Raw genomic sequence first — 19,843 nt, 5'->3', positions numbered from 1 at the left:
GGTATATGAATTCTATAGCATGTTAATTTATTGCCTTATGTCAAGTTACATTAAATCTTCTGCACCTTTAGCTTATGAGGCAAGAAAAGGTCGCCTAATTGTGCAAAATTAACTTTAATGTACGATTTTTAACCTTTTTTTAGAGCAATAAAGCGTTTGCAGTCATTCATCACTTTGTTGTCCCTCCGTCCGTCTGTTTGTCTGTCTTTCATGTAAGAGGAGGACAAACGAGCGTATGGGTCAACTGATATTAAGTAATCACTGTTTTAATCGTTAATATACCAACCTAGTGTGGGACGATACGAGATGGGTACCTTCAAACAATGCGTGTACACCTTCCTTAAATGCCGGCAGCGCTTCTGGGATTCCTCTGGTGTTGTAAGAGAACGTGGGCGGCCCTGATTACTTAAGATCAGATACCGTACGCACGTTTGTGCTGCCCTGCCATAAAAAATCTCACTGATATGGAAGAATAATAATAAAATACAGTAAAACCAACAGAGAACTCCACACAATTAGGTTCTTAACACCTGACAACAACCATGCCAGTTTACCAGTGAGAGGCTCCTTGGCACAGGATGCCGGCTAGATTATGGGTACCACAAATTCATGTTAAGTCTCACTGGGCAAATGAGACTTAACATCTTATGTCCCAAGGAGACGAGCGCATTTGTAGTTCCGCTCAGAATATTTGGGGTTTTTCAAGAATCCTGAGCGGCACTGCATTGTAATGTGAAGGGCGTATTAATTACCATCAGCTGAACGTCCTGCCCGTTTCGTCCCTTATTTTCATAAAAAAAAAATGCCAAAATGATGGTAAATTGGAATAATATGATGACGACGAATTACTGGTATAATGAAATAACGTACTTAAATCTAGAAGGTAGGAATGAAAGTGGAAATTATAGAAAAAAGATATTTATTTTCGTAACTGCTATTGTGCATTGATATTTCGTTGAAATTATAAATAGGTCCAACATTATAATATTACATGTAATATTCAATAGTATTTAATTAATATTTTTAGACATCAAGCGAATTTGCGATATCAAGCCAACGGTTTCTAAAACATAACACAGTCAGTAAGTAATCTTTTCTCATTCTGTTTTGAATGGTAGTTTTATACATCGATATGTACCCTTCAATTTGTAACTATCTATCTAAATCTACCTACACATAAAAAGCAATACTTCAGCTGAAATCTTTGTCAAGAGATACAACATCATTTAAAAGAAGAAAAAGCATAGTATTGTAACATTACTAAATACATAGGTGTCAAGTAATAAAAACAAACAAATTTACGAAAAATAGCTGGGATGGAAAAAAGTTTCTCATAACATAAATCAAATCAAAATCACTTTATTCGTGTAGGTCAAGGAAATGACACTTATGAATGTTAAGTTTTCTTTTTAAATTTAACGTCACTTCGCAGAACGTTGAGCTTTTATAAGAACTGGCAAGAAACCATTCTTTTAAATCAACATTCACAGCTTCATCGTTCTACAAATGATTACAACTACAATATAATATGTAAAGTGACGCAACAAAAATAGTCAAATTCTTAAAAGTAAATGTAATTTAATACCTACGTAAAAAACTATACCGTTAAAACCAGTGGTTTTTTTCTGGCTAAACATTAACTAAACCATATAGGAAGTTTTGTCATTCTCTGACAACATCGTGACCTTTAGTATTATCAAACACACGGTGCGCGTGCGGACATATTATGTGTGCGATCTTTATTCCACTTAAAGATCTTATAATAGGCTAGTATTATGTTAATACAATAAAAACGTAACATACACACAACGCTACGAGAAGTAGCCGAATATTTATAGCACCGAGTGATTGTTCTTTTCTATAAGGCTGTTACTTTCTATTCATGGTTGCGTGAAAGGGTAACGAATTCAGGGTGGTCCTCTAAATATTTGTGTGAAGAAAAAATACTATGTAATACTAGTTGGTGATTTTCACACCCTAACATTTACGTGACATGTTGAATCACATGACATCTACCTATGGGTGGGAACAACCAATCAAGTGCAGGTCAGGTGAACACGAATAAATCATGAAGATTCACTGTTCATTTTCAGCAAATGGGTAAACAAGATAGAAAAACTTTTGCATTCCATATTAATGACACATTAAGGGCTTACATTTACAAAAGATTTTAGTGGCGTGGCGTAACCTGCTAGTACCTAATCTTCTTTTAGACCAATACCAAGTACAACAACAAGTGCCCAACATCATTAAGAACTGATCTTGGTAAGGGTGGTATAAATATTTTTCAGTATTTCATAATATTAATCAAAAAAGTCTTTTCTGTTGTTAAGTGCTAAGAATCCCTTGCATAAAGGTCTTCTTGAGCGATTATAGCATATTTTCTTATTCAATCGCAATCGTAAAATGGCGAATGGATATTATCATTTGTATCCATTTTCTGTGCGATTTATGAAACGATTTAGTGATTGATCTGCTTTTTCAAACCTGAAAGACCACAATTTAAACAATCTTGAAGTAGAGATTGGTCATTGAAATTAGTTGTGAATGGTATTGAAACTAAGATTGACATATTGTAATGACGAATCATGGTCAATTGACGGATGACATAATCTGGATTCTAAACAATCTTAAACCAGAGATTGGTCATTGAAATTAGTTATGAATGGTATTGAAACTAAGATTGACATATTGTAATGACGAATCATGATCAATTGACGGATGAAATAATCTTGTCTAAAAATTTCAACAAGTCATCTAACGAATGATTTAATGGCGACCACGTACCGGAAGACGCGGTGTTGGTAGCCCCCTCCCTAAGACAGACCGACGATCTGGTCAAGATCGCCGGATGTTGGATGAGGGCAGCGCATGACCGATCGTCATGGCGATCTTAGGGGGAGGCCTTTGTCCAGCAGTGAATGTCTGCCGGCTAAGATGATGATAATGACTCATCTAAGTAGGTTCTTTGGCTGACGCGGGTACGTACTTGAGTTTGTATTATATTCTTAGGTATATTGTTCTCAAATATTAGATGATCAATGCTTCTTTTATTCAAATCGACACCAAATATTATTCTATAAAATACATATCTACATTTAAGAGTAGATAAATAGAAACACAGTGTTGCTATATTTGGAGAAACTGCTAACAACAGTATAATTTCTTTACAATTCTTTCTTAACGTGCATTCATTCAAAATTTATAAACAATATTTGAATACCTTATTAGTTAAGTGTTCCCAAGCAGGTTATTCCTCAAAGAAAATGCAATAATCAACACATAACTTAATAAATACATCATACATCTATTCGGTAAATTACTATTTATTAAATTTGAAAAGCCTTAGATAAATATAAACTAAAGCTAAAAATAAAGTTAACCTCAATTATTTTCGTCGTTTTTACAGCTGTCGTCTATCTAGACATATATATGATCTAAGGAAAATACAAAAAACACTACTCAAAAGGATAACAAACTCGTTTGTTCTCTTTATAATTCAATAAAATACATAAGAGAAGTCAAAAGCTATAAGTAAATAATATTTATTGAAATTTATTTTATAACAAATAAAAAATTATACAAAATGGTTGTAAATAAAAAAAAATCTCTTATTCAGAATGTCAGCGGATGCTAGTCGCACATGGGCAGATTTGGTTCTGCAGAACCATTGGACGCGGTCCGGTACCGAGTAAGACGCCGGACCAATTATAACTAACACATGGTCTGATTTGGTCCGGCTGAACCATTGGACACGGTTTGGTACCGCACTATATTCGTTAGTGTGTCGCGTTTTACATCGCACAAAATTATTATTATTACCTTCCGTACCATACCGAGTACGACGCAAGAACAATTAGTGCGAGACGCCCACTCATGCCGACAGTCCGGCCGTACTAAATCCGACCATGTGTTTCGGCTACAAGTCGTGCAATTAGCAGTCTATACAGAAAGGTATCCGGAAATGAATATAAAATTATCATACTGTCTTATCACTAAAATATCTGAATACCTACACACAAAATTCAAACATTGAACCAATACGGTATATACGATCTTATTTGCGACTGGATACAATTTGAAGTACCCTCATAATGTTTCCTAATTCTTGTACAAATCTTTCGATGTTCATAATGTATATAGTCGTAGAGCATAAAATAGTATGATAATATCTACATATTTTTGCTTTGCAATAGAAACTACAATAAACTTAATAATATCCCTGACGCTCCGAACTTAAATGCAAATAATACTTAATCATAATATAATTAATTATAATTAATTGCATCTGACTCTAAAGCAACGTTTACGATGTTTAGCAACGCTTTCAACACTGCATAACCACGTATAACTATATAGTAACACTAATATTATTTACTCGTGGAACAGTGCCGGATTAAGTAAGCTCGCGGGGCCCGTAGCAGATTCTTTTAAAGAGCCCTTGGTCTATATTGGAAATAGTCGGTTACCGAGTGTCTCGTATGATATTCACAATGTTGTGACATCAAATAAATTCAATATACAACATCTTAATAAATTTCACTCAAATATTACGCTTACGCAGAGATGAGTGGACTTAAATATGCGGGCCCCCTTTCGAGGGGGTCCGTAGCAAATGTTATTCTTACTACATGATTAATCCGGCACTGTCGTGAATAATGGCGTAGGTTTTTACTTACTTAGAATTTAGGAAGGGGGAAAAACAATAATGTAACAATAATTATAAGAGGATAGATATTGAATTCTGAAAATATGGTGACAAAAATTTATATGTGCTAATAATACAACTGATAAGAATCATAATGCAATCATTGTTTTTCATCAAGAAATAATAAAAAACTTTCTTACAGTCTCTTAATATAAAGATACAGTACTGTGCCATATAACTGCATATCAACTTAAGACTATTGCTTTAATGTTTTAAATAATAAGTTACGACATTTGCAGTACACTAAGTAAATATTTTGCGAACAATAAACATTCTATGGATGGATCTAAAAAAATATCTTAACATGTGGATTGTATATTTATCGGTTCAATAGAAAAAGAAATTAGTAGGTATATTGTTACAATAATTTTAATCTTTGGAGTTCCTAACGACACTATTACCTCAGAATACAGAACAAACTCTGTATTGACTGAGCTGTCTACATGAACTACATGCGTTTTTGAACTACGTGTGTTTTTAAAAACACCAAGAAGTAGTTGGTAATTTATACAATTTGTATCTCTAAACAATAACGACCTTAGAAATAAAATTGGCATAAATTTATACCTAAGCATAGACCAAGAATATGTAAAATGTTTACAAATAGACATTTTGTTTACGATTAGTGTCTAAGGACACATAACGTTTCCCGCGTTTATTTGCAAGGCTGCTTGTCATTCGGAAAACTTCAGAATTATCATTGTATTGACAGTGTTGTCATCGATATCGTAAACATTTTGCATATTCTTTGTTTATGATTAGTTATAACTTTATACCAAGTTTATTTGTAACGCCGTAAAAGTATACGAATACGTAAATGTCACGAGGTCTACGAAGTCTACTTACTATGGATACCTACAATATTTCGTGCTTTAAGTATTTTGATACTATTTAACTTGTAGTATTATATATTCTTTGCTCATAGACTTACTAGCGTATAGAAAAAAAACAGTGCAAGAAAATAATGAAAATCGAATCTATTGTTACTTTTGTTTAACCGATTTTAATTAACAAGTTGTTAACATTCTGCCACGCTAGGAATTATCTCCTAAGTATTTTTAACCGACTTCAAAAAAGGAGAAGAAATAATCAAATTCTTGTTACGAATATTATTTTTGGAGTCGGTGTCAGTCAAGGTAGGTTTGTAACTACAGCATAGGTGAGATGTGCTTGAGACGCAAGCTCGACGTGAGCAGACGAGAGGCCAGAGCGGGGCTGCCACCGATTCCAAAAATAAAAATAATCATAACTAGAATTAGATTTTTTTTTCTTTGTCACGAAATAATTATCGGTCTGACAGCTAGTGTATAGTCTAATGGCTAGTGTATTTTAAGACTATTATTTTACTATAATTGTAATAACATTTCATAGCATCGTGTTTGGTGAAGTCACACTAATAATATAAGTACTGCTAATCCACATAAAATAATTAATTAAATTTAAATACTACAGAAAACTCTAACCAGTTACGACAACTTGAGCATAAACTTAGCTCGTGATAATTTTATGTTCTAAGGCGATGTGTTTGGTGCCTGTGCTCTAAATATTCTCGTGTTTAACACGCCACTACTTCAGAAATGGGGTTTTCGGTGATACGAATAGTCGGTGAAAGACGGCAAGCTCGACGTTCTCCATTTACTAAAATATAGCTCGATGGTGATTTTTTGTTCGGTGTAGTTGAAACTGTAATAAAAACGAGTTCAATTAATCACACAGTGGGAGGCTCCTTTGCACAGGATCCCGGCTAGATTATGGGTAACAAAACGGCGACTATTTCTGCCGTGAAGCAGTAATCTGTAAACATTGCTGTCTCGCTCTGAAGGGCGCCGTAGCTAGTGAAATTACTGGGCAAATGAAATGACTTATCATCTTACGTCTCAAGGTGACGAGCGCAATTGTAGTGCCGCTCAGAATTTTTGGTGGGTTTTTCAAGAATTCTGAGCGGCACTGCATTGTAATGGGCAGGACGTATTAATTACCATCAGCTGAACGTCCTGCTCGTCTCGTCCCTTATTTTCATAAAAAAAAAACAGTTAGGTTTTATACGTTGTAACATATGCACGTACATAATATTAAACTAAAACATGATGCTGAAATGAATCGAAATCTAATGAAATTATGTGTTTAAAGGATTTATGTAATTGTATTTAATTTCTTCATTTACCAATGTGTACAGGGTGTGTACGTTCCATTTAACGAAAGACTGTTTTATTTTGTCCAAAAACTTGTCAATCTAATTATATCAGGCAGGTAATGACTGGAATTGATAAATATTGACTAGCAACGGTTGTGTTGATTAGATTATATTGGTTCCTTTAGTAATAGTATTTATTTTCCAATTTGTTAAATGTTAATATTTAAAAAGAAATATAATTTTAGTCATTTTTCCTAAGCATTCTGTTTGTGCTATTATATCGTATATTCATGAATAAAGTTTTACATTGAAGTGAAGCACATCAGTATGAGATATTTGTCACGATATATACCAAAATTTACGACCCATGCGTACTCAAACGGTTGGCTCAGTTGGTAAGAGCGCTCGGACGAAAACCGAGAGGTCGCGTGTTAACTTTCATTAAAATTTTACAATTGTAAGATTATTAAAAGTTGTTAGAGAACTACTCGTTTCAAATTAATTCACTCATTTTCATATACGTAGTAATCGTAAAAAAACCTTTAAAAGTTAATAACTTTACTTATTTCTTCAAAAATTATACTTACACCTTATCATGTCTGCCCACATCGATGCGTTTGAGGTTTTCTGGAGTGCACAACTAAAAATAAACGCAAACAAAAAAAAAATACGCAAATAAAATTCTAAAAAATAAGCATAAACAAGTAAAAAAAATACATAACCTTTCTCAAAATATTGGAAAGTTTTAAATGCTGTTATAGTCTAATGAATATGTTGTTAAATAGGAGATGAAAAGGAATTAGTTTTGTATCTAGATGGATGAAAGTAGATTCACTGCACAATAAAGAATAAATATGTTAACACCAGGGACAAACATAAACCTATTCTGTCTTATTAAAAAACGCAGTGTAAAGTTATTCCAAGTTTAAAATTACTTCTCCCTGTCATGTAATTCTCTAAAGGTAAGATACAGACAAACACTTCTTTAAACTTAGAATATCTTTTCTTCGCGTTTATTACTCGTTTAAGTTGGGATAGTAAGATTTTTACTGAGCAATGTATATTACATCACAATCTCAAATCTACAAAACAAATGTGTTACGAAATTCAAAAGAATGGCTAAAAACAGTAAAATAACAAAATGCATGAAGTCCTAAAACTGGAAAAAAATACAAAAAAAAATAATATTCTAAAAAATAATCGCGTTGGGTGTGTGTCCGCAGTACCGGCAAGACGTTTACGTATTGCCGCACTGCAATGATTCCCGTTTTTAAGCTTAGCAGTGAATGTGTTGAACAACGTTGGTTGTATGAGCATGAGAATATCTATAAATCAGCTTAAGAATTAGAAAGCAAAAGCACTATTTATTAAAAAAATAACAATAACTTTAGGTACGCACCATATCCTTCTCCCTGCAAAAATAGCCGGAAAGCCATAGCTACTTTGCCTGCCTCTTCCTCTAACACCATGGATGCGTCTGAAATCTGAAAATATTGCATATCGATATTTATATGGGCATCAAACTTGGTACTTATACACTAAAACCATCTTAAGCCATTTTCATGTGCTATTTGTAACGCAGACGTCGACTATTCAAGCAACTCTACGTCGCAAGAGGTGGAATGGTTCGAGCTGATAAAATCAAAAATGAAAAACCCCTTTATTCATATAGGTCAAGGAAATGACACTTAAGAATATCAAAAGTATTTTTTCTCTTTAAATTTACCATCACTTCGTTAAAGGTGGAGCTTTATTGAGAAGAAGTGGCAAGAAAATTCATTGCTATTCTTTTAATCAATATTTACACCATCTTCGTATTACAAATCATTTCCCCGTCCCATGTCGTCGCCACAAGCAGTGATATTTAAGCATATACTGGGGTGCACCAGACCGAGCATGAGAGCAATAATTCGTTGTGAGTATATTCTTTACAACTCGGGTCACACTGTTGTGATGAAGGGAGATGAAACTGCTTAACATCCGGTGGGCTATCTGTGTGTGTGTGTGCCGGCACTATTATAATCTTCACGCAATACAAATATTTCGTATTACCTTCATCCAAGCCGAAGTACATAGTTCAAGGCGGCTGTTAAACGTCACTGTATCTTCAGCGTACGGGGAGAAAGCTCCAGTGATATTGAGCACGGGTACTTGCATAGAACCGTTTTCACGTGAGATGTGAAGATCAGTTCTCTTACCGAACACCTCAATAAATGAAGCTACATTCGTAGGGTGCTGAATATTTTGAAATTTATTGCGGTACTGCGACAAACTTTTCGGGTTGTTGTCTTGCAAAACCTGAAAGAAAATAGGTAGACTTTTGTAATTAGTGTAATATTGCTCTTTCTTAAGCTCTGTTCAATAATAAATACGTTAGGGACCATCCATTAATTACGTCACATGAATCCATGATTATTTTGACCCCTCCCCCGTCCTTGTCACAGCTGCTAACATTTGAGAGTCGGTTATGTCGAGTTAGTAAGTCATTTAGTGGGCGTTGTATGTGCTTTTACAATATGATCTCAGAAAATGTACAAAACAAATGTGTTACGAAATTTAAAAGAATTGTTAAAAAACGTTTGTGTGGGAAAGGTTAATTAAAACGATTTTCTTAATGATACCACAGACTGGGAATGAAGCGGACACCCTCAGGCTCTTTAATTATATTTTTTATTGTACCACTTGTTTTTATTGTTACACTGTTATCCATATTTTTATTAAAAAAAGCTGAGTTTCAATTTGAAATTCTTCTCAGGTCTGAGGCAGTCGATTTTAAATGAGTGGTATTTTTTGACGTTCAATAAGTGATTTAGAAACCTTTTGTGGATAAAAATATTTAAATTTGGATTTGAATAAAAAAATATGAAAAATGGGTGCCTCGTGATTTGACTGATCTGCAGAAAGAAACGCGTTTTGAAACTTGTGTTGCCTTGTTGATTCGATAGAGAAATGAAGGAATATTGGATCGAATTGTGACATGCGATGAAAAGTGAATTCTTTACGATAACCGTAAGGGAAAAATGCAATGGCTGACCCCAGGTCAAATGTCGCAGCAGTGTCTCAAGTAAAGCTTACCAATAAAAGAGTAATGGTAACTGTTAGGTGGTCTCAGCATGTTGGTATTCCTTATAGCTTTCTCCGAACTGGTCAAGCAATAACGGCAGATATCTACTGTGCCGAACCCCGAACAATGATAGCAAAACTAACAGTGAAACAGCCCCGACTCATGAATCCATCACCATTATTGCTTCATGATAACGCGAGACCTCATACAGCACGAGAAACCGTTTTAACTCTAAAGGAATAACTCTACTGCAATGAGAAACTATTCTTTACCCTCCGTATTCGCCAAACCTTGCTCTAACGTACTACCATATTTTTCCTGATTTGGACAATTTTCTACGTGATAAAAAGTTTTCTTCTCACTTCTCAGGATGCAGTATCTACCAAATGCTTTCACACAAATTCAAATATTTTTATTCAAAATAGAATTCAAAATCTCTTATTGAACGTAAACTACCACCCATTTGAAATACACTGCATCAGACCTGAGAAGAACGGGCACAAGAAACTCAGCGGGCTTTTGTTTATAAAAATATGGATTACAACATAATATCGTACGATAAATATTTATAATTAAAGAGCCTGAGGGTGTTCGCTTCATTCCCAGTCTGTGGTATTATGAAGAAAATCGTTTATGCTATTAGTACCCTTTCCCAAACAAATGTTTTCTAACAATTCTTTTAAATTTCCTTACACATTTATTTTGTACATATTCTGGGATCATATTGTAGAAGCATATACATCACTCAATGAAAGACTCACTAACTCTTTTAATGATTCTTTAGGACCTAGGATATAAATAGCGCGAATAGCACAAAGATGGTATTAATATCGGCTGCCCCATAACAATACACCATAGGACATAATACGAGTATTATGAAAAATAACTAAACTACTAAGTTATCTGTCTAATTTTTTAACCGCATATGCTGCAGAACTAGACCTATTTATTCGCCACAGTTTGTCGAATCTAGATCACCACAGTTCTATCACAAAGGCATGAATTACCTTCCTATTAGTTGACAGCAAAAATGGAAATTATTTTGATTAAATAAGTATGTTAAATAAAAAAAAAACAATTTTTCAGTACAAATTGGCAATTACATAGATACTATACACACTATACTATTAGAGTCATTTTGTAACATTAATGAATGAGTTGATTTTAGAATGTCTCTTTAAATTTTCATTCTCTGTGTGACCATGCTATCTTACTTTACTACTGGGTACAATAATACAAACTTACTCTTCCGAAGTGATGCCATAGTAGGAAATCAACTGCGGATTCGCACATGCCGCGTCGACGTATCATGCGCACCGCCATTTTGAATGATGCCCAGTTAAGCCAGCCGGACTTCGTTGACGTACAATTCACTAGAGCTAAAGCTTCGACCTAGAAAAACAATTTTTAAACAATACAAAATTAACAATCGAATAACTATTACAATTTTCGTGGTTTAAAACGGTAATAAATGTAGGACTTTGAACCAGAAGTGGAAATAAAAGAACACAATTGCTTATTCAATATACCTACAGGTGTCCAAAAATAAACGTCGAGCCGAAACGGCACGATAGTATAGATGGTAAACAACATCAGAATAATCAGAAAAATCTATCCCATGTTCTTTAGAACTTATGGGTATTAAACAAAAAATGCAGATTTCCTCCATTTTCTGACCATTTTGTGGTGATTATGGTTAACGTGGGTTATTTTTGTCCATTTGAAATATGTCGCCATAACTCTAAATAACACATATTCGACAAAAATAACCAAAATTAACCATTGTGGTTAATTTTGGTTATTTTTAAGAAATGGTCACTAAGAAATGGTCAAAAAATGGAGGAAATAAGCTTTTTGTGTGTAACGCCCATTATTTCTAAAGATCATTTTTTTCCTGATTTTTCTGATAATGTTTACCATCTGTCCTATCGTCCCGTTTCGGCTTGACGTTGAATTTTGGGACATCTGTATTCACTTTTGTCAAATCAAATTAAATCAAAATCACTTTATTCATGTAGGTCAAGGAAATGACACTTATGAATGTAAAATGAATGTATTATTTTAACATCTTATATACAATGTTTCTTGCAAATAAAATTTCATTTCATTTCAAAAAATATATGAAGTCTCAGACGAGAGTCTCTCTCTCAAGACGCCCATAGACCATAGTAAGGCAGCTTCATAATACTATGTGCTTTGTACCACTGTCGATCAAAGGCTTTCCATATATCTATATACATTATATTATTATTATTCTGTATACAAACAATCTGCTAACGTTCCTCTATTCGAATGAACCTCTGCCGTGCATTTATGGGTGATATACAGAAAGATCACCAGCTGAGCGAAGTCTACGCTTGATGCCGTAGTACCTGAAGTAGTGAAGCAAGAAAAGACGAGTAAGGACTAACAGATCTTCCTGCAGGATCGGTAGTACCATTCAAGTTATTCGGCGTGGGCGTTGAAATAACCAAGAAACACGATCTCAGCGCTGTGGAAAATACTCTAACATGGATATAGCCGGTTGGTGGCTCAATAGACAGGGGTAGTTCTGACAGTCTACGCGAAGTCAGTGATATTAAGAAGTGTTCGGTTTTATTAGATATTAGAGAGGTTGGAAGCTTCAGCCAGGAAGGATATCTGTATGACAGTCAAAAAGAGAACATTAGGCATATTTCAGCCGTATCGTCAATTATTCCCATTAAATCCAGTTAAATTACCATCGCTTAACAATTCAACATTGGACCGACATTCAAAGGTCATAGAATTGTTCTGATAAAATATAATTCCTCTTGCATTCTAAAAGTTCGTGGGCTGCGTTTACACTAAGTGCCTACTTATGCTTAAAATGGCTTTTACATACATGATGACATATCGATCATGTGAAATTTTCTGAAGTATTGCCTATTACCGAGTAAGTAAAGTTAATCTCTTTATGTTTTTAGTTTTTTTTAGTTTCAAATAAATATCTATCCCTGCTCCGTGGTTCGAATAATACGATATTTAAATATACACTTGCCATAAATACTGAAACAAAGAAAAAGATAATTTCTATTTCATTTAATACTTTTACAGTGTGTTAGTTTAATACATAAATATAAAAAAAATATATATAAAAAGCTTATTCGAAGTGGTCTCTATTGGCTGCAATACAGTCCTTTAAACGTTGAGGCCAGTTATCAATAGAAGCACCACACTCTTTCCATGGGAAAATTCTTCACTGCCAATCGTACGGATTGTTTTAGTTCGTTTCTAACCAAGACTGCGTAGACGGTAGAGACGTAGGATAGTGCCCACGTTACACCCTGTCGACTAATTGGGAAGCTTCCTTAGAGCTTTGAGCATAAATACGGTCATTTTGTTTTTTAAAATGTTGCTCAATTGTAAAAAATCTGTGTCCTCCCTTTGCGTACCGCTTCAGTAGTTGTTTTGAATTTACCACCCTATTATTTTTTTAAATATTAGTAAAGAAATGACCAGTAGGTACGTCTCTTATTGGCTGCAAGTCCTAAGTTAACTTTTTAAAAAACGCGACAATGTTCTAGGTGCTATCTTCATCTTCCGAGATAAAATCTCTTACTTTCGGACAGGATATCTTCGAATTCTTTCCTTTACTGCTTTGACCACCTTTTCCGTACGAACACTACGGACGGCTTGATCTTTTTCTGTCACAATCAGGTCTCATTGTACCTATTCATAGCCTGGTACACAAACATTTTACTAATACCAAGCGTAATGCGATCACAGCATTTCGGTTCTCTTTATCACCCCACTCCATTTTAATATCGCAAATATTGTACAATGTATTTGCGCCAAAATGAGAAAACTCAATGAACAGTCATATAAAAATGACAGATTCAAATTCAAATGTAATATTTTCTTTATTTTTAACTATAACGTTATTTATGGCCAGACTAAGTACAATTACAACTAGCTGTCAGTATTCCCTATCCAATACGACTTGCGTATCTTCGAGTCAAGAGCATGGTCTAACCTCAATGCATTTCCAATACCGCTCACCATATCCGTGAGATTTTAAAATGATAAGAAGTAAGGAGACCAGCAAAACGTTCACTCCAAGATAATTAATAAGTACTGAGCAGGTATTGCTAAGGATTCTTACATACCCAACGAACTCTGAGAATGGCAAGGCATGGCGTTGCTTAGAGACGTCGCTTCATTGTGTATCTTCTACCGAATGTATCAATTATAATTTATTTATTTATCAATGTTCCAAAGAGATGCTCGACCCGAATTACACTTTCGCACAACACGCCACAAATTACGATATCATCCGCACGATCTGGATGTGTGGCCTTCCTCCACAGTGCGGTTTTGGAGTACTTTCTTCCACATTCAAGCTGTTTAATGAGCTTTGTTGTGTGGTGTTTCCAGGACGATATGACATAGGTATCTTTAAAGAAAGCGCGTACACCTTTCTAAAAGGCCGGCAACGCTCTTGTTATTCCTCTGGTGTTGCAAGAGAATGTGGGCGGCGGTGATCACTTAACATCAGGTGACCAGAAGGCTCGTTTTGTACTCATCTTCAATAAAATAACCTAATAAGCGCTCTTAACTATGACACACTTTTGTTATAACTGTAAGGGACGAGACGAGCAGGACGTACAGCTGATGGTAATTGATTCGCCCTGCCCTACAATGCAGTGCAGCTCAGGAGTATTGAAAAACAAATAAATTCTGAGCGGCACTCCAACTGCGCTCGTCACCATGTCTCAAACATAAGTTGTCAAGTCTCATTAGCCTAGTAATTTCACTAGCTACGGCGCCCTTCAGACCGAAACACGGCAGAAATAGGCGCCGTTGTGGTACCCATAATCTAGCCGGCATCTGGTGCAAAAGAGCCTCCCACTGGTAAACGCGTAATAGTAGCCCAGTAATTTTTCTAACTGAAGTTTTTGTAACTGGAAACACAAAGTATAGTCGTTGAAGTAAGTATAGTTTTTTATAATTATAGGTCGAAATTAACGTTTTTCGGTTTTAACCCCCAGAAGATTTACCAATCTTTGAAAGCCTTTCAGTACCTCCCCTAGTATCATACAAATTTCTGACTAATATTAGTTCGTTGGGAATTTAGTGCTCTAGGTTCTATCGCTTGCCAATGCGTAGAGACGATGCTTCATTATGTGTTTTATATCACATTTATCACAGAGTCACACGCCATAAATTTAATGTGGTCAACTTTACGAGTACTACCTTTATCACATTAGCTCCGTCCTTTGATAGTGGTTCAAAATTAATTAATTTTTGGCATTTGTAACTCGTTTGTGAATAGATTTCCTACTTTGTTTGAACAAATTTTACCAGTGGGAGGCTCCTTTTACAGGATGCCGGCTAGATAATGGATACCACAACAGCGCATATTTCTGTCGTGAAGCAGTAATGTGTAAAAAATATTGTTTTTCGGTCTTAACGGCGTCGAAGCTATTGAATTATCATCAGCTGAACGTCCTGCTGATACGGTACTTATGAAAATTACATTGGCTTGTGGGACCCAGATATCGAAGAGATTGTAAAAAGTATAAAACCGTTGTTTCAGCCAACGGATCACTTAAGTTATCCAAAGGAGGAATGCTGGCATTATCATTTAGGTACACTTTCATAACCCACTTCATAAACTATATTAGGTTTTGCAGGTACAGAAATATAGTTATACAATTGTTTCATTGTAAATAATAAAAATCACAAACCTTTGTTGGATATTTAATAGCAAATCTGGCAAGAATGTTAGCTCCTACACCGACCCCCAGTCCTATAAATCTTCTGAAGCCAAAACAAGCCTGGACAAAGCTTATTTGGCGAGCCAGTTCATCCAAAGAAGGGTAGGTGTAACTAAAAAATAAAAAGTAGTTAAATTGGGTAAAAATATGTATATTTTTAATATTTTTTTTATCGAGCGACGCGCAATGGCGCACTTTGATGGTATATCATCACCACATCCGTGGAATCCACATTTCACGGCGCTTGTGAATGGTTGTTCAGTATTCCGATTTTATAATTCAGCATTCCTAACTGAAAGAAACTAAGAGGGTTTGGTGGATTGAGGTGATATGAGGTTTTTTTTTTATAATATAGACACACTTTTTACAAAAATTATCTTGCCCCAAGTTAAGCATATATAGCCTGTGTTATGGGTTACAAGACAATGATATATTTAATACAATATACTTACTTAAACATACATAAATTAATATAAACATATATAAATACATTTAAACATCCATGACTCGGAAAGAAATATCCATATTCATCATATAAATGCTTGCACCTACCGGGATTCGAACCCGGGACCTCTAGGTATGTAGGTAGGATCGCTAACCACTCGGCTATACAGGTCGTCAAAAATTTTCCATCCTAGTACCTACGTGTGTAGTTTCATAAAAACAAAATCATTACCAGCGTCTTGCTTTTTAACAAAATTATTATAATTTTTATTACGAAAGTGTACAGTAGTATGTATATGTATATAGGACGAAGTATTTGAGATAAAATCCACATCAAAACGTTGAGAATTGTCAGCGTTTTATAGGCAGAATGAATCGCAGCTTAAATCAAATAACGTGGAATCAGTTCGGATTACTACAAAGGTAGCAAAACAAAACACGTGAGTCGTGTATAAAAGTAGTACCGAGCCTTTACTGGGTCTAGTTCCGCAACGTTACGTAATACCGTATGTACTTAAGCTAGGTAGCTCGCCAATCGTACTTTGACCGATTTCAAATTTCACAACCTCCATTGTACCTTTTATGTTAACTATCTTTGTAATTGTGTCAACTGCGATTTTTTAGTGGAAATAAATGATAGAACGATTAGATGATCCACCAATTATTATATGTTCTCAGTCGCAACCCATCATAAAACTATCTAGGGCGTATCGAGTACCCGTCGCAGCATTGAGTGCCTTTTATCTCATTTATTACGGATCGTTCCAAAGAGATTTTTGTGCTGATTCCTGCTGCTGACTTCCACCATCACCCCATACGCCACAGACAAATTTAATATCGCCACAATGTGCATGTGGGGTGGTCGTCTACAGGGCAGTTTTTAAGGAAATCACCACCATGTACAACCAAACTGTGATATGAGCATCCTAGCCCAGTGTTTCCAGCTCGATACGATATGAATACCTTCAAAGAAAGCACAGAGTGTATGGATGTCGATGATCACTTACCATCACTAGCGATTTTAACAAATATCTCAAATTTGGCAAATCTGTCAACTTGGGAAACCTTGCCTCCATTTTAAAGTCTGAGGTATACGCCAAATTAGTATGTGCGGAAATTATTCTGCTTTCGTGCAGAATAACGGCGGCTACGTCGGCAAGTGTTTTTACATCCACACATATAGTCATTTGCTCTGTCCGCTATAGACTTAAACAAAACAGTCTCAAGACTTGTAGACAACTGCAGGACTATACTCTGAGAGATATAAACAGAGTAGAGAGAATTGGTGCTAAAAGCAGTCAATTTGGCCCTGAAACCTTCTGTGGTGTCCCAAGGAGTCTTGTGAACTCAACCCCTGATTCACCATGTTGTCAATAGTAGAGCTTGTGAGAAAAACATACGAAAAAATCAACAGCAAATAATTTAAATCATTGTGTATTTTACGATAGCCGTAATATATATATATATATATATATATATATATATATATATATATATATATTTACATAACAAATTAGTTTGTAAGATGTGTAGATGTGTGATGTGTATCATGGTCAAAGTATGAAAGTGGTTCAAATATCAAATACTTCATGAAAAAGTAAGATAAATAAACTTATTAACATATAAATTATTGCATATCAAACGTGTTCCATCCTGGAATCACTCAACAGGCTTCTGTAATGCTTGGGCGGCTGTGATCAACTGCTACAGGATGCTGCCAGACATCATTTGCATACCTATCCCGTGATATCGTAAAATGTTTATTATCAGATTTATTCAAACAAAACAAAACTTCTAACTATACAATATTATGATAACATCAAATTAAAATCATGACAAAAATACTGGCAGCATTTCCGCGTTGGATAGCTAGGCTGAACCGTTGATTTCGAATCGAATCTTCGCGCCTCGCCCACGGGCCCAGTGTCTAGATACCCAGACTCACTGAGACCGACATATTTGCGCCGCTTACTGTCTTCGGCAGTCGAAGCAGCAGCCCCAGCACCAACTGACGTAGCTTGGACATGAGAAGGAGCTAGAATGTCGACGCAAGTCGCGCCCCACACCAGCGCCCTTCGCCCGTACCCAAGCCACCAGGTTCATTCCATGAGGATGCTTGCCAACGCGGCGAGTAATACCATTTGGCTCTAAAACCGATGCTTTATATTAAGAGCAGCAAATGCCCTGCGGATGACTTCATTTATGCTAGGCTGACAACTGATTCAGCTTGCCAATTTTAGACAGGATAGCCCGTGACGCCCAAGAGAATCAACCTGAATGCCACATTCGCATTGTGTGGTTCAATTAATTTTAAATTTCGTGTAAATTGTGGATATGTCGCAGTTATACGACCTGGTTTTAGTAACATTGCAATATCACACACTATATTGATATTCAAATACAAATTCAAATTCAAATATTTTTATTCAAAATAGGATTTAAAATCACTTATTGAACGTCAAAAACTACTGTTTGTTAGGCAATGATACCTATAATGATATTTTTACTGGTCGTTAGTTAATAAGGCCGTCTCTGTTTCTTGTATTTATTGCATAGACATTATTTTATAGTTATACATTAGTGTAATCAACTAATTGCGAATCGGCCTCTATTCACTAGTAGGTCCCAAAAACAAATTTACACTGGTAATCACAGCGCACAAGTCGAGCGTAGCAAGCCGCGGTTAGCGGCCGGCGAATGCCAAAACAGAATCGGCCCTTGTTCACTAGAAGGTCGCAAAAACAAATTTACACTCTCAATTAGAACACAGGAGCCGAGCCAAACGTGCCGCGGCAGCGGCCGGCGAGTGCCAGAACCGAATCGGCCCTGGTTCACTACTACTTCAACAATAACTTCAGACGGAATATTGCAACACGCTCAAATGTTTACTTAATGTTTAATAATTGCTTTGCAAATTGCGTATGAAACAATATTGACGAATCAGATCGCTCGATGTCTCACACTGCTAACTTCATTCGTGATATAGGTACCTAAATTCATTATAATATCACTAAAGTGTACCGGTCATATTACAATCTTACTAAAACTAGGCCGTTATGAAGAAATGAAGTCTAATAACAATCTACTGTTAAATTATAAAATTACTAGTGAAATTGTAACATTAAGGCTTTGACAATATACCTGCGACATATATATATATATATATATTGATGTTGTCATAATGTGTTAATTGTAGCGAAATACTTAGTCAATTTAATACTGAAACCAATCTAATAATCTAGCTTGAAGCTTAGCTTAAGTCTTCATTGGAATAGACCGGAATTATAGCAATTATCTTGAAATACGTGCACTACAAGCCCACACGCGATGCACCGCCTTTCAACACACAAGGAATACCTACGTAGGTTGCTTGAATAGTTCAAGAATTCCAATCTTCCCGTATATTAATTTAACTAAGACGTTAAACTAAGTGGATAAATCTTATACTGAACAGAATTCTGTTCTAACCGTAATCAATTACTTTGGATTTAATTTATCAGGACCCTATGTAGTGTATTCAAATAGGCATGATCATCATCTGCAGTCATCACCGCTCCACGATGCCGCCACAAGAATTCAACCAAATATCCAAGAATATGTATCTTAAATACAACGCAAACTAAATTACCATTTACCAGTTCAGTTATCAATAGTAATATTAAAAAGAAAGATTTAATTGTTTGTTTGTTTGCATTGAATAGGCTCCGAAACTACTGAACCGTTTTGAAAAATGATTTCACTGTTGGGAAGCTACA

General features: G+C 35.4%; 2 protein-coding genes across 2 annotated transcripts in view; one reads left to right on the top strand and one right to left on the bottom strand.

The window, feature by feature from the left end:
* The window catches only part of LOC126978866 (uncharacterized), a 223,630-nt gene that overhangs the window by 72,689 nt on the left and 131,098 nt on the right, over window positions 1-19,843 (top strand). The gene's annotated exons all lie outside the window — the stretch shown is intronic.
* Window positions 903-19,843, bottom strand: part of LOC126978855 (protein NDRG4-like) — a 72,345-nt gene continuing 53,404 nt past the window's right edge. The window contains exons 5-9 of the mRNA XM_050827968.1: window positions 15,615-15,756; window positions 11,152-11,298; window positions 8,895-9,140; window positions 8,242-8,326; window positions 903-6,391 (exon numbers count right to left, since the gene is read on the bottom strand). Of these exons, the coding sequence (XP_050683925.1) occupies window positions 6,264-6,391; window positions 8,242-8,326; window positions 8,895-9,140; window positions 11,152-11,298; window positions 15,615-15,756 (748 nt within the window). The 3' untranslated portion in view covers window positions 903-6,263. The remainder of the gene's footprint in view (window positions 6,392-8,241; window positions 8,327-8,894; window positions 9,141-11,151; window positions 11,299-15,614; window positions 15,757-19,843) is intronic.

This window comes from Leptidea sinapis, chromosome Z, assembly GCF_905404315.1.
Source record: "Leptidea sinapis chromosome Z, ilLepSina1.1, whole genome shotgun sequence".
NCBI lineage: Eukaryota > Metazoa > Arthropoda > Insecta > Lepidoptera > Pieridae > Leptidea > Leptidea sinapis.
This window is presented reverse-complemented; position numbering and strand designations above follow the sequence as displayed.